The sequence below is a fragment of the Danio rerio genome, chromosome 17 (genome assembly GCF_049306965.1).
Source record: "Danio rerio strain Tuebingen ecotype United States chromosome 17, GRCz12tu, whole genome shotgun sequence".
Taxonomy (NCBI): domain Eukaryota; kingdom Metazoa; phylum Chordata; class Actinopteri; order Cypriniformes; family Danionidae; genus Danio; species Danio rerio.
Window position 1 is genome coordinate 59,451,399 of NC_133192.1, and position 15,321 is coordinate 59,466,719.

At 42.6% G+C, this 15,321-nt stretch overlaps 2 protein-coding genes across 7 annotated transcripts in view; one reads left to right on the forward strand and one right to left on the reverse strand.

The window, feature by feature from the left end:
* The window catches only part of nek9 (NIMA related kinase 9), a 129,464-nt gene that overhangs the window by 36,863 nt on the left and 77,280 nt on the right, over positions 1–15,321 (forward strand). The gene's annotated exons all lie outside the window — the stretch shown is intronic.
* Positions 1,125–15,117, reverse strand: LOC100330554 (gamma-aminobutyric acid receptor subunit rho-1). Of its 6 annotated transcripts, none has more exons than XM_002662226.8 (11): positions 15,047–15,117; positions 13,701–13,928; positions 11,383–11,433; positions 9,529–9,635; positions 8,471–8,538; positions 7,001–7,224; positions 5,968–6,050; positions 5,713–5,853; positions 5,298–5,450; positions 4,916–5,112; positions 1,125–4,738 (listed from the first exon to the last, which is right to left on the reverse strand). In XM_002662226.8, the coding sequence occupies exons 1-11, from the start codon at positions 15,049–15,051 to the stop codon at positions 4,442–4,444; spliced, it is 1,554 nt and encodes a 517-aa protein (XP_002662272.4). In that variant the 5' UTR covers positions 15,052–15,117; the 3' UTR covers positions 1,125–4,441. The 6 variants fall into 6 exon arrangements, with proteins under 6 accessions (XP_002662272.4, XP_073783817.1, XP_068070757.1 ...); XM_073927716.1 differs by having other exon boundaries at positions 13,701–14,820; XM_068214656.2 differs by lacking the exon at positions 13,701–13,928.

Genomic DNA, 15,321 nt, shown 5'->3' on the forward strand with positions numbered 1-15,321 from the left:
ACCCTGTTACTAGTACTTATTTATTAGTTACTAGTACTTATTAAATAGATACTAGTTCTTATTTATTAGTTACTAGTACTTATTTATTAGATACTAGTACTTATTTATTAGTTACTAGTACTTATTAAATAGATACTAGTACTTATTTATTAGTTACTAGTACTTATTAAATAGATACTAGTACTTATTTATTAGATACTAGTACTTATTAAATAGATACTAGTACTTATTTATTAGTTACTAGTACTTATTTATTAGTTACTAGTACTTATTAAATAGATACTAGTACTTTTTTATTAGTTACTAGTACTTATTTATTAGTTACTAGTACTTATTAAATAGATACTAGTTCTTATTTATTAGTTACTAGTACTTATTTTAATAGTGACTAGTAACTATTCTGTTGTTACTCGTAATGAATTAAAATTTTCCCATTCATTTCTATGGGATCTCTAATTGAGATATCAACTATTCAGTTTTGACTAGTATGTATTCCAGCTGTGACTAGTGCATATTTTTATCTACTAGTAGTTAATCATTAGGTACTAGTACCTATTACTGAGATGCTACTACCTATTTAATAGATACTAGTACTTATTTATTAGATACTAGTACTTATTAAATAGCTTACTAATGTTTATTCATGTAGAGTTGATGCTTAATGGATAATCAATTCACTATTTGCTAATGCTTAATAAATGATTCATTATTATAAAAGTGTTACCTGAAAAGTTTTATAAATAGAAGGTATATAAATGACTGTGTTACTGACATTACTACCTTCAGTTTCCAAATTAAGTTGCTTTGCCTTTGCTTTTTTTACCTTGCTTTTTGGAGATGTTTGTGATTTAGCAGTAAAAATAGTTTTTCATCCTCTTTTTATGTTTCTTTTTACTGCAGGACACAGAGCCGGAAGATATTTGCACAAAAGAGATGGAGATGGACATCCTTAGCACTGTTGAAGAGGATGTTGCCACTCTTCAGACCAACCCAAATGTAAGGTGCCTGTCTGTGGTTCTGGAAGAGCAAATCGTGCTGGAAAAGATCTTCCGACAGCTGCTGTTCTCCTCTTTGGTTTGATTAATTTCCTCATTATGAACTACCCCAAAGAACTGAAACACATCTTTGACACTATTCAGAAAGTGTTTATTGGCCTTGATCCTCAGTGCTCAGCAAGAGTCCAGTCTTTCAAAAACTAAATGCATTGGTTTGTACACTGAAATTGTGTTACTCTGGTGTTGTCACCAAACTTAAATTCAGTTTTGATTTTACATTTTCAAATTTTAAAAACATCCATTTCCCACCAATTGATTGATTGGCTGTTGTGTTCAAGCGCTCAACATAAATGACTGTGATTGGCTGAGAAGTTCACCATTTCACTGCTCTTCACTGATGTTCATGGAGTGCAAACACAGACACACACACACACACACACACACACACACACACACACACACACACACACACACACACACACACACACACACACACACACAAACTGGAGTGTTTCAAAATGTCGCATAGTTGATCCATCAGCGTAACACTTGTGTCAGCTTATACACAGACCAGTTGATCAATGTGAAATTCTTAAGTGTCCCTGTGTCTGTGGTTACACTCAGTAAACAGCAGTGAGTTTGGTGAACTGATGATCTTCACGCCCAATCAGTGTTTTCTGTTGAGCATGTGAACACAATGGCAATATAACAGTGTTTAAAACATGGTCAACAACGCTCAAATGTTAGCAGGAAATGGACGTTTTTAAAGTTATAGAACTGATGGGTAACAAAATTAAAATATGGTGACAAAACTAATTACTCTTGCACTTTGAAGAAAATGTTGATAGTGCAAGCTTTTTAAATATTTCTTTTGCTTAACTCGAGCACTTAAAAGGCAATACAGGATTTGAGGATTTACCTTTTTGTTGCCTCTTTTCCTTCTCTGGACTGCAGTACATTTCATTTGGACAGAAAGCTGTTTGCAGAATTGTCAATAAATATATTCTTTGATATTGTGTTTTATAGTGTGTTTTGTAATCTCTTAACTTCATACTTAGAGTCATACAGGTATTTGTTTGAGAAGCGCAGATATAAGATTTCCATAAAATTATGAATTAAAAGATAAAGATTAAATCAACTTGAAAAATTAAGGCAACCAGCTGCACAGCTTTGAGTTAACTGAACTTCTGTAAGTTGTGCCAACTCATTTATTACAGTTTACTCAACCCCTGTTTAATTTTAGGCAAACTCATAATGACAAGTTAGATGAACTTAGGCTTGAAAGTTGTCATGACTTAAACCAGCCATTTCAGTCAACTTAAAAAAATAATTTGGCACAACTTCAACCACTGAAGTTGAGTAAACTCAAAATTTCTTTGCAGCCGGTTGCTTTAAAATTTTAAGTTTACTCAACTTTTTATTTTTTACAGTGTGCATATATTTACATAAATAAATAAAGAAATGTCATGCAGTAAAACTGTAGAGGAGACGTTACCCAGCTAACATTCTCACAACGTCTCAGCAACGTTCTCCAAAGTTACGAACAAAAAAACATTCATTCATTCATTCATAGTAGTGAGTGTTTCAGCATAACGTTATTCTACTATTTTTAAATATTACATTTAAAAGGTAAAAATCATTCCCATATTGTTTGCACAATAATAACGTTTGGGAAATATGAGTGAACTGTGCTGCATTTCTGTGGAGATCCCAGAGTAGCCGTCATGGCCAGCGGCAGACTGGCCATAGGGAGCACTGGGACATTTCTTGTTGGCCTGACGGTCTATCTGGCCTGCCGTCTTACCAAATATTGTAATATAATGATTTATAGTAAATATTAATGTGGAATATTGTGATAAAACCTCCCCAATCCTAACCTCAGAACCATTCAAATACAGTGTTGGCAGCATAATCTGAAGGGTAGGATCAAATGTCAGGACAGCGGGTCTAGTAAAGCTCCAGCATGTGTGTTTAGATGGAGCAAGTTTACTACACAGAGTCGCATTTCACTGATAATCAACGCAAAAATAATGCTTCAAATATGCGTTGGTTTAATTAGTCGATGGTTACTGATGCTGGGGTCGCTGTAGTAAAAGCTGCACGTGAAATTACAATATAGTAACAGGGTTTTCACCTCTAAACAATAGTCATTCATTCATTTACCTTTAGCTTAGTCACTTATTCATCAGGGGTCACCACAGCGGAATGAACCACCAACTTATCCAGTATATGGTTTACACAGTGGATGCCCTTTCCGCTGCAACCCAGTACTGGAAAACACCCATACACACTCATTCACACTCACATTGTGGATCCGTCAGCACCAATTCAAGTTGGGAATTTCTCAACTCTTCAAGCATCAATGGAAGCGTCAGCCAATCAGATCGCTTTATGCAAATACCCCAGCTCAGACAGTAGCTGATTGTGGATTAATTTCATTGGCTGACGCTGCTAAGACGATCATGTCAGCCTCATCTTCAAACACGCCCTCCATCAAGTGTTGACGCTGAAGCCCCGTGTGAATCGGCCGTGAGTTACAGGATCATCAAACACTGAACAGCAGGTCAGCCCAGCTCTGAGGACTCAAGCCTTCAAAACCATTCAGTCCAATCTTTGGGGAAAAATAAATAATGATTTTGTTAGAACTTGAAATGGTACACATGATAAAATGTCACGGTGGCGCAGTGGGTAGCACGATCGCCTCACAGCAAGAAGGTCATTGGTTTGAGTCTCGGTTGTGTGGAGTTTGCATGTTCTCCGTGTTGGCGTGGGTTTCCTCCAGTTCCCCCCACAGCCCAAACACATGCGCTATAGAGGAACCGATCAACTAAACTAACCTAAAAGTGTATGTGTGTGTGTGTGTGGGTGTTTTCCAATGTTGGGTTGCAGCTGGAAGAGCATCTGCTGCATATAACATGTGCTGCATAAGTTGGCGGTTCATTCCGCTGTGGTGACCCCTGATGAATAAAGGGACTAAGCTGAAAAGAAACAGAATGAATGAGGCAATAAAGCGGAGAGCCACAGACACAAGCAGCACAGTAACATCACACACATCCTCAAATGCGCCTGTCATGGGGATTCAACATCACTGGGATCCAATTTTAACATCAGGAAATTATAAAAATATAACGGTGGACACACGATACCTGCACACGCTTCTGTCCAAACAGCTGACGTAGATCATTGGTGCCCTTTAAAACACGAGGCGCTCATCCCCGATGTGAGCGTAATGATCCCACTCATCCATCAGGCGTGTGCTGACATGGGAAACCGCCGTGTGTGTGAACGGCCCCTAACAGACCCGTCCTCTGATTTCCCAGCATGAGTGGATTCTTGATGAGCAGCGAGTCGTTTACACGCAGATCTCCCAGAGATGAGTCCAGTAGAAAAGAAACCTGAAGGTCAGCGTGTCGTCCTGAAGGCGGAGCGAGCGCGGCGTCCGGTGGTTATGAGTAGATGGACCAGTACACGATGTTGAAGAGCGAGTACGCGGCTGGAAAGATCACGCGCGAGTACTTGTCTATGGCGTGGGTGTCGATCCAGATGTTGACGTATCCGCGTGTGGTCTTGACCCGGCTGTTCCTCTGGCTGTCGGACAGGCTGAGCTGGGCCAGGATCCGCTCCTGCCGCCCGCCGTTCTCCGGCAGCCCGTAGGTGCCCGTGGTGTTGGGGTCCACGTCGCTGTAGCAGGTGGTCATCATCATGTCCTCGTCCGGGTTCGCTATTCCACACGTGCAAGGCAACTGCAGCGGTACAACACAAACACAGACGCGTCACACTGGCGAATAATCAATTACATGTGATCGAGTGTTCAGAGTTTGGCTTTAATGAACCTGCAACATCTGGAGAACACATGTGTACACATCTCTGCATTAATACACCCTCAGTCCTGAGATCAGGGATAAATGCAGCAGTCTTACTTGATTCCTGAGTTTCCTCTCCCGGCGCTCCTGAACCGTGGTCAGGTAGTTGACGGCGGCGTACTCGATGACGGAGAGGAAGACGAAGACGAAGCTGACCCACAGGTAGATGTCCACCGCTTTGATGTAGGAGACTCTGGGCATGGAGGCGTTGACTCCGGTGATGATGGTGGACATGGTGAGGACCGTGGTGATGCCTGCGGGAACACACACACACACGCTTCACTGGAGGATCATGGCTTGACTATTTCCATTTCCCATCGTATTATTTCCAGTGTGTCGTCTAGAAGATGCTTCTTGCTCTGACAATGTTTGGACATTTAGACTGAAACAACACTACACCTGTAGGAAAGGCATTGTTTGGGTGTGCTGTTTGTCCTACCGAGAGGAACTCTTGCAGGAACGGCTCTGCGGTCAATCCAGAAGGACACCCAGGACAGCATGACCATCAGCGTCGCTGGGAAATACGTTTGCAGCAGGAAGAAGAAGACGTGTCGGCGGAGAGTGAAGTGAATGTAGAGCCGATTATACCAGCCTGCAAAACACACACACACTGAAGCTCTGCAGTGTTCACAGCACACACACACACACACACTAACCCTCACACACACATTCATATCTGTCAGATCCTCTGATCAGCATTAATGATCATCTACTGAAAGGTTTTTCCATAATGTCTGCACATCTCTGTGTTTCCCTGAAGCATTGTATACACTGATGATCCAAAATCACAGCAGGAGGATGAAGACTGCACTGGAGGATCTGCACATGGACTCTGACATGCTGACGTGTGTTACCTGTGCTGCTGTAGAACGCCAGCTTGGTGGTGGTGTGGAACTTCTGGATGAAGAACTGGGACAGAGAGATCCTGTCGTCTGTGTTCAGAGACTCGTTGCCTTTCTTCCAGTAAAGCATGAGATCGTCATCAGTGTAGGCGTCTGAGAACACAACACACACTCATCACACACACTGCCTCAGAACACTCATGACCTGTGTGTGTGTGTGTGTGTGTGTGTGTGTGTGTGTGTGTGTGTGTGTGTCTGTGTACGTACAGCTCTCGATCTCCAGTGAGCAGGTCTGTGTGTCCAGAGGGAAGCGGCTCAGGTCCATGTTGCACATCGCAGTGACCGTCACCCTATAATAACAACACAACACAACACAACACACAACACACACAGCAGCACTCATCAGGGGTCAGTCCAGAGCTGATATTCACAAAACATCTCAATACTGAAAGCAGCTCCTGACTCACAGGTTCAGCAATACTCCTGACCTGCTCAGTTTTGGTGATTTCACAGCTGAATCAGTGAAGAGCTGTGCTCATCTGTTTTCAGAATCTGCCTGTGTCTTGTCGACTGACATCAGCTCTGTCTATGAAAACACTGCGCCTCAATCATTCATTCAATGCTTTCCAGCTTAATCCTTTTTTTAATCTGGGGCCGCCACAGTGGAATGAACCACCAACTTATCCAGCACATACTTTCATGCAGCGGATGCCCTTCCAGCTGCAACCCATCACTGGGAAGCATGCATACACTCTTAGCATTCATTCATTCATTTTCTTGTCGGCTTAGTCCCTTTATTAATCTGGGGTCGCCACAGTGGAATGAACCGCCAACTTATCCAGCACGTTTTTACGCAGCGGATTCCTTTCCAGCTGCAACCCATCACAGGGAAGCATCCATACACTGTCAGCATCTGAATGATATTTCACACTGCTGTTCCCCTGTGTTGTGAACAGAGATGACGGCATCTCTGACATGTTAATAATCCTCTTAAAGACTGCTCATGTAAAAGGTAATCCGCAGAGCTGCGCTTCAGTGTTATTTATTTCTGTCTTCTGCTGAAACTGGCAATACACATCTAACCTGTGTTTACAAGAGACAGTTCCCCCAAAACATGATCAGAATGAGTCTCCTTCCTCTCGGGAAAACATCATCATTTATTTTTGAGTAATGCTGATTTCCACACTGCTGGTTTTTCCTGTGGATGTGAATGTCAGATTCTGCTGCTTGTTTTAAGGAGAGACTGACTTCATCTGGGCTAGTACCGCATGTGTGTGTGTGTGTGTGTGTGTGTGTTCACCTGAGACTGTAGAGCACGTTTCCGTCTGGATACACTCGCAGCATCACGTTGTCTGTTGTGGTGTCGTGGATGAAGGATCTTTTGGAGTGGACGAAGAACATGTCGGGCACCCAGATCTTCTTGACCAGGCGGCTGTCGAAGGTCATGCTCTGGTTGTTGGTGCTGGGGAAGGACAGGCGCTCGTCTTTCCAGTAATGCCGCAGATATAGAGTCATGGTGAAGTCCTGACGGCAAACACACACACACACACACACATTACTAAAACATCAGAGATGATGAGGGACACCACGATATACTAATGAATGATTAATACACACATTCCTCCTTACTCCAGAATAATTACAGAATAATAGTTACAAACATTACATCTGACCTGTGGAGGGCAGTGCTGTCTCACATGAACAATACTGCAAGAGAACACTCAGTGATTTAGAGCCGTCCTACTGTAAACTACTGCTGTGGTGATTCGACAGTCGCTGTGGTAACAACTATAGTAATCGATCTGTTGTTGTGATTCTACAGTTGCTATGGTAACAACAACTATAGTAATTGATCTGTTGTGGTGATTCTACAGTTGCTATGGTAACACAACAACTATAGTAACTGATCTGTTGTGGTGATTCTACAGTTGCTATGGTAACACAACAACTATAGTAATTGATCTGTTGTGGTGATTCTACAGTTGCTATGGTAACACAACAACTATAGTAATCGATCTGTTGTGGTGATTCTACAGTTGCTATGGTAACAACAACTATAGTAACTGATCTGTTGTGGTGATTCTACAGTTGCTATGGTAACACAACAACTATAGTAACTGATCTGTTGTGGTGATTCTACAGTTGCTATGGTAACAACAACTATAGTAACTGATCTGTTGTGGTGATTCTACAGTTGCTATGGTAACAACAACTATAGTAACTGATCTGTTGTGGTGATTCCGCTGTTGCTATGGTAACACAACAACTATAGTAACTGATCTGTTGTGGTGATTCTACAGTTGCTATGGTAACAACAACTATAGTAACTGATCTGTTGTGGTGATTCTACAGTTGCTATGGTAACAACAACTATAGTAACTGATCTGTTGTGGTGATTCCGCTGTTGCTATAGTAACACAACAACTATAATACCTGGTGTGCTGCAGTTATATCAGCAGTAATATATGTAGATGAATGAGTGTGTAAAATAGCAGGAAATGTGCTGCAGTTTACTCCAAGGTTTCTGTAGCGTAATATTCAACACCAACACACACGCTATAGAGCTCTGCAGACCATCACACACGTGCAGAGGAGACACTTTTACACACTGTAGCAGGAAAGATGAAGATCCTGTTTAATGTCAATCAAAGCATAAATAAACGGAGGAAAATAGAATCAGAAAACACAACAAGCTGTGGATAGACGGTGTTTAATGACTGTGCTGATGGTGTCAGTAATGCTGCTGCTGCTGCCGCTGTGCTTCTCTCACCATGTCCACCTCAGAGATGGTGTCCAGACTCTCCACCTGCACATCCACACCCACGGGGATCGGCGGACCTGCGGACACACAGGGTGACTGTGAGACTGAAGATCAGTGATGATGAAGATGATGATGAGTTATGATGGTGGTACAGGTGACATGGTGGCTCAGTGGTCAGCACTATAGCCTTACAGCAATAAGGTCGCTGTTTCAAGTCCCGGCTGGGTCAGTTGGTGTTTCTGTGTGGAGTTTGCATGTTCTCCCTGTGTTGGCGTGGGTTTCCTCCGGGTGCTCCGGTTTCCCCCAGTCTAATAGAGGAATTTACAAACTAAATTGGCCATAGTGTTTGTGTTTGAGTGTGTGTGTGTGTGTGTGTGTGTGTGTGTGTGTGTGTGTGTGTGAGTGAGTGTGTATAGGTATTTCCCAGTACTGGGTTACAGCTGGATGGGCATCCACTGTGTAAAACATTTGCTGGAATAGTTGTCAGTTCATTCCGCTGTGGTCGATGATGATGTTGATGCATTTTTGTGATGAAGATTATCATGAAGATGAATATTTTTAATGATGACGAAGATGATGATGATGGAGTCTCTCTCTCTCTCTCTCTCACTCTCTCTCTCTCTCTGAAGCAGACAGGATTATCTCTGCTGTGTTTGTGGCCTATTTTAGGCTCACCATCAAACACAAGTGGGTCAGGATCAGCCGCAGCACTGCCTCCTCACATCTGGACAGCAGTGTGTGTGTGTGTGTGTGTGTGTTTGTTTATTTTAGTCAAATATTCTTTCATCAAAATAAGAAGAGGTCATTTGCATAATAAATAACTCAACATTAGTAATTTCCTGGATGTTCCTAGAGTAAAGTGCAGAACACATCCTTTCTGGAGATCCAGATGTTTTCAACCAAAAACACACATTTCTGGAAAATTCTAAAAATGGTGCTAAAAACATCTGTCAATCAATCAATCAATCAATCAATCAATCAATCAATCAATCAATCAATCAATCAATCAATCTATCTATCTATCTATTTGTCTGTCCATCTCTCCTTCATGAGCAGTTGTCGCTCACCGCCGAATGCCGGCCTCATGGTGAAGTCGTGGTCATCAATCCTCAGCAGCTGCTCTGATTTGGTCATGGGAGACTTCGTCATGTCTGGACTTCTTCTGAAGATCGGGCTGAAATCGTGAACAGATGAAACTGTGGTGAACTGCAGCTCAGTGCACAATCATCTCACAGATCAGCAAACTTATAACACATTACATTTATTATAGGTGCTGGAATCCTCTCAAGCACTGCTCACCTTATCTGCAACACAAGCAGCTCATTATAGAACTGCAGGAACATTTCAGGCTGTTTGCATGAGTTATCTTTAAACTGGAATGATAATCAGCTGATTTACAGTAAACTCAACACATTACTATGTAAAAGGCTTCAAAATAATAGGAGACATTTAATTCTGTTACTGCTGCTGTTTAATTTATTGTGAATTTTTTTAAGCTGTAGCAGATTTGGTGAGAACAGTTGACGATAACGGATTTGACGATAACGGAGTTGACAATAACAGAGCTGACGATAACAGAGTTGACGATAACAGAGCTGACGATAACAGAGCTGACGATAACAGAGTTGACGAATACTGAATTGACGATAACAGAGTTGACGAATACTGAGCTGACGATAACAGAGTTGACGAATACTGAGTTGACGATAACAGAGTTGACGATAACAGAGTTGACGAATACTGAGTTGACGATAACAGAGTTGACGATAACAGAGTTGACGATAACAGAGCTGACAATAACAGAGCTGACGATAACAGAGCTGACGATAACAGAGCTGACGATAACAGAGTTGACGAATACTGAATTGACGATAACAGAGTTGACGAATACTGAGCTGACGATAACAGAGTTGACGAATACTGAGTTGACGATAACAGAGTTGACGATAACAGAGTTGACGAATACTGAGTTGACGATAACAGAGTTGACGATAACAGAGTTGACGAATACTGAGTTGACGAATACTGAGTTGACGAATACTGAGTTGACGAATACTGAGTTGACAATAACAGAGTTGACGAATACTGAGTTGACGATAACAGAGTTGACCGTAACGGAGTAGACGATAACAGAGTTGACAATAACAGAGTTGACGAATACTGAGTTGACGATAACTGAGTTGACGATAACAGAGTTGACGAATACTGAGTTGACGATAACAGAGTTGACGATAACAGAGTTGACAAATACTGAGTTGACGAATACTGAGTTGACGAATATTGAGTTGACGATAACTGAGTTGACGATAACAGAGTTGACGAATACTGAGTTGACGATAACAGAGTTGACGATAACAGAGTTGACAAATACTGAGTTGACGAATACTGAGTTGACGAATATTGAGTTGACGATAACAGAGTTGACGATAACAGAGTTGACGATAACAGAGTTGACGAATACTGAGTTGACGATAACAGAGTTGACGATAACAGAGTTGACGATAACAGAGTTGACGATAACAGAGTTGACGATAACAGAGTTGACGATAACAGAGTTGACGATAACAGAGCTGACGATAACAGAGCTGACGGTACAGTTAGACAGTCAAAAACAGATTATTGAATTAATATTTCCAAGACAAAATGTGCCTAAATTCACATATAAACATGACTTATAGAGACAGCTGGATATAAGTGTTCATTCGAAATGTTTGGTTTTTGAAAACTAATTATAGAATTATCTTGGAGATGAGAAATGTTCCTGCATTTCTAGAATCCTCCGTAAGCTGCTTTGAATGAAACATCCCACATCATACAGCACTTACAGAAACAGCGGCTTCAAGATGAACATCCCACCCCAAAATATAAGAGATATCTGTTATATCATTGTTAATTAAAGATCAGCCTGAACGCCACTGCACCTGCCAGACTTGTGGTTTCCTCCATCCACACGTGTGGTTTCTCTCCGCAACCTGTGAGGAGAGTGAGAAACTACATCTCAATCTGTGTTTACCCACAATTCCTGCAGTGAACATGACTGAATGTGCCTTCACTACTGTCAGTTCATCACGCTGTGGCTTTAATCCAGCAGCCACTCATTTCATTAATCAGGGGATGCCACAGAGGAATGAATCGCCAACTATTCCAGCATATGTTTTACACAGCGGATGCCCTTCTAGCTGCAACCCAGTACTGGGAAACCCCCATACACACTCATTCACACACACACTCATACACTACGGCCAGTGTAGTTGATCAGTTCCCCTATAGCGCATGTGTTTGGACTGAAACCGGAGCACCCGGGGGAAACCCACGCCAACACGGGGAGAACATGCAAACTCCACACAGAAACACCAACTGACCCAGCCGAGACTCAAACCAGCGACCTTCTTGCTGTGAGGCCACAGTGTGACACTACTCAGCCTCCATGCTGCACTTGGAGTATTTATATGTGATATGTGTGATTCACTGCTGGTCACGTCAGTAAATCCAGTAACCAACACAGCCTTACTGATCTGAGAACTGTAGTCTGCTAGGGTTTTGAAGGGGTCGCTGAGGATTTTGGATGTTAAAATAGGGGTCAGACAGCATCACGTAACCGCCACAACAACAGCAATGGCGGATTACAGTGTGTGCTGTAGAAGACGGAGCTTACAGCTTTACTACAGAGCATTCATGAAGCCTCTCCAGCAGTGTTGTGTACAGCGCCGGTTCATGAGCTGCTCCACATCTCAGAGAATCACAGCACCACACGCTGCTCTGGCATGTACAGCACTGTCGCCTCACTGCAAGAAGGTCTCTGGTTTGAGTCTCGGCTGGGTCAGTTGGTGTTTCTGTGTGGAGTTTGCATGTTCTCCCCGTGTTGGCGTGGGTTTCCTCCGGGTGCTCCGGTTTCAGTCCAAACACATGCGCTATAGGGGAACTGATCACCTACACTGGCCGTAGTGTATGAGTGTGTGTGTATGGGTGTTTCCCAGTGATGGGTTGCAGCTGATAGCGTAAAATGAGGATATTTTTAAAGAAATCAGTGTGAATGCTAAAGAATGCGTTTCTAATAGAGTTTTAATCTTGTTTCTAGTCCAAATATGTCAAATTCTCATATCTATATTTCTCTGGATGAGCAGCACAAACGGTTTTATTTTCAGAAATAGAATGTGAAAATGAGGAGAGTTTTTCATTCAAGCAAGCAGAGTAATCTGACAATGGGGGAAGCAGATCACTGTTATTTTATTCTCCCCTTGGCAGATTATTCTGCTTGTTTTCAGGTAAACTCTCTTCATCTTGACTCATTATTTCTGAAGGCAAGTCAACATGTTCAGCTTGTCAGGCTCCTGGACTTTTAGATATTTGCGCTAGAAACAGGACAGGAGCTCTGAGTAGGAACAGCTTGATTGGCAGTGAAGCATCGCTGTGTGTGTTTCTACAAGCCGAGTGGAAGGCTTCACAGACACGGATCAGGATATGGAGGCTGATAAGATTCTCCATATGCTGTGTCTGAAGGCAATGAAGAGGCTTCTGCACTCACGAGACTCCACAGATCCAGCAGAATATTGCACATTTACATTTAGCAGATGCTCTAATCCAGAGTGACGTACAAATGAGGAGGAAATACACACAAGAAGGGCTACTGACACTGGAACAAATGCGTTTCTGACTCAGAGTTTCTGTCTTGTTTCAAGCTTAAATATCCACAAACTCTTAAATCAAGAAGCTTTCTCTAGACAAGCAGAACATACAGTGCTGTCCTCTGAACTAACCAGAGTCCAAATGAAGACAGAGGTTCTCATTAAAACAAGCAGAACAGCCTGACAATGAGGGAAGCAAACCAAAAGTGTTGACCTGAGCTGAAATTGATGGATGGATGGATGGACGGACGGACGGACGGACAGACGGATGGATGGATGGATGGATGGATGGATGGATGGATGGACGAACGGACGGACGGACAGACGGATGGATGGATGGATGGATGGATGGATGGATGGACGAACGGACGGACAGACGGATGGATGGACGGATGGATGGACAGATGGATGGACGGAAAGACAGACGAATGGATGGATGGATGGATAGATGGATGGATGGATAAAATAAACATGCTAAAGTAATCCACAGATCTTCATGGTTGTTTGGTGCTTGCTTTTTGATGAACAGGATGTGAGCTGAGTAAGCGGTGTGTGTGTCTGCAGTGTAGGAATGAGCCTCAGGGATGGTTGTTGGCTGTGGTCAGGGTGTTTACCTGCTCTGCTTGTAGGTCTCCAGTTTCTGTCCTGGTTTTGGTGCCGATCTCCCCGAGACGCCCAGCAGACCCACACAGAAGAAAACGAGCACCGTCTCCATCTGCATGGTGCACACACTCACACACACACACTGGTCCTCACAGCGCTCTGGAACCCGGACGAGCCCCCACTCCGCAGCCGGACCCCATGGCTTCTGCTCCGCTCGCTCGCTCTGCTTAATCTGCACGCTGGGAAAAACAATTTGGACTAAACCCATAAATCCCTGCGCGTCAGATGGCACAGATCTGATCCTGCGGCGCTGAATCTGCTCTGTTTGCCATGCGCCGCCCCGAACCAATTCTCCTAATGATGGTGTGTTTGGCATTTGCATTTGCATGGCCAGGTCAGTCGTGTGGAGGATCAACTTCATGACTGTATGCTCTGCAGAAACTGCTTTACTTACTCAGAGTTTCTGTCTTGTGTTTGGTCCAAATATCTTTCAATTCTTTAAGAAAGAAGCATTCTCTAGACCAGCACAGCATATTAAAATCACCAGTCCAGCGCACCTGAAATATAAGTGAAAAAGCCTCTATTGAGATGACTATTGCTGTAAAACAGCAGGATTGTGCAGCGCACTTGTGAAAGTCAGTATTTCAATGGTAATAAAGGCTTTTAAACTTTTATCCTCCTCCTCGAATGCCTTGGAGGTCTGATCTTTTAGAAATCTTTAGATATTTGGACCAGAAACAAGATTAAAAACTCTAAGAAGATCATTTTTGCAGTGTAGAAATGAACTGAAATGGTTCTGAAGTGTTGTGTTGGATCAAGACATCGAGAGCCCCTCTCTCTGTGGACATAAACTGTCCTCTGTGTGGTTCGGATCAATGCAGTGTCCAGAACCCCTTCAGACGCTCCAGATTTCTGCTTCTGGATGACTGATTGACTGATTGACTACACGTGTTGAGCGCTGTGGCAGATGTCTGACAGACTCCACTGCTGCAGGATCTGTTTTATTTTAAGATGTTTCTCTCTGCCTCACGGGTCTGCATGTGTTTCCAGGCTCAGGCTCCATCTTTAAACACTCCCTCATTCACATTAACACGCGTGTGTTGGGGTTCACAGTAGCCGTTTTCAAGCTTCCTATAATGTGTTGAGCAGAGAAACTGGCGTGAATGCAGCTGAGCAGATGACACACACACATCACTGAGCAGATGACACACACACACATCACTGAGATGTCTGTTTGATGTTTGTGCTTACACAAATCTACTAGACATCAGTAAAAAGTCATTTGTGTCTTGAAGTGAATATTTTCAAAGTTCTCAAAAGTGTGAATACTTTAAAAAACATTAAATAATCGAATTACCTCATTTAAAACAAATAAGTTCTGCGTTTAATCAGGATCTGTCCACATGAGGTGTAGCGCAGCGCGCCACTGGGCGGCGTTCCTGATGTTTTGATTCGTCACGTGACAAGCAGAACGGTTAGAAAGTAACATCAGTAAATGTCCTGCTAAATTATTTATATCGACTAAACGTGTAATTCAATTGATAGTGTATCGGAGATCTTAATCTGTCGATTTTAAACGCAGCCTTGCCGCAGTTTTTATTCAAAGAGCGCTTGTTTTTAGGTGACTCTTAT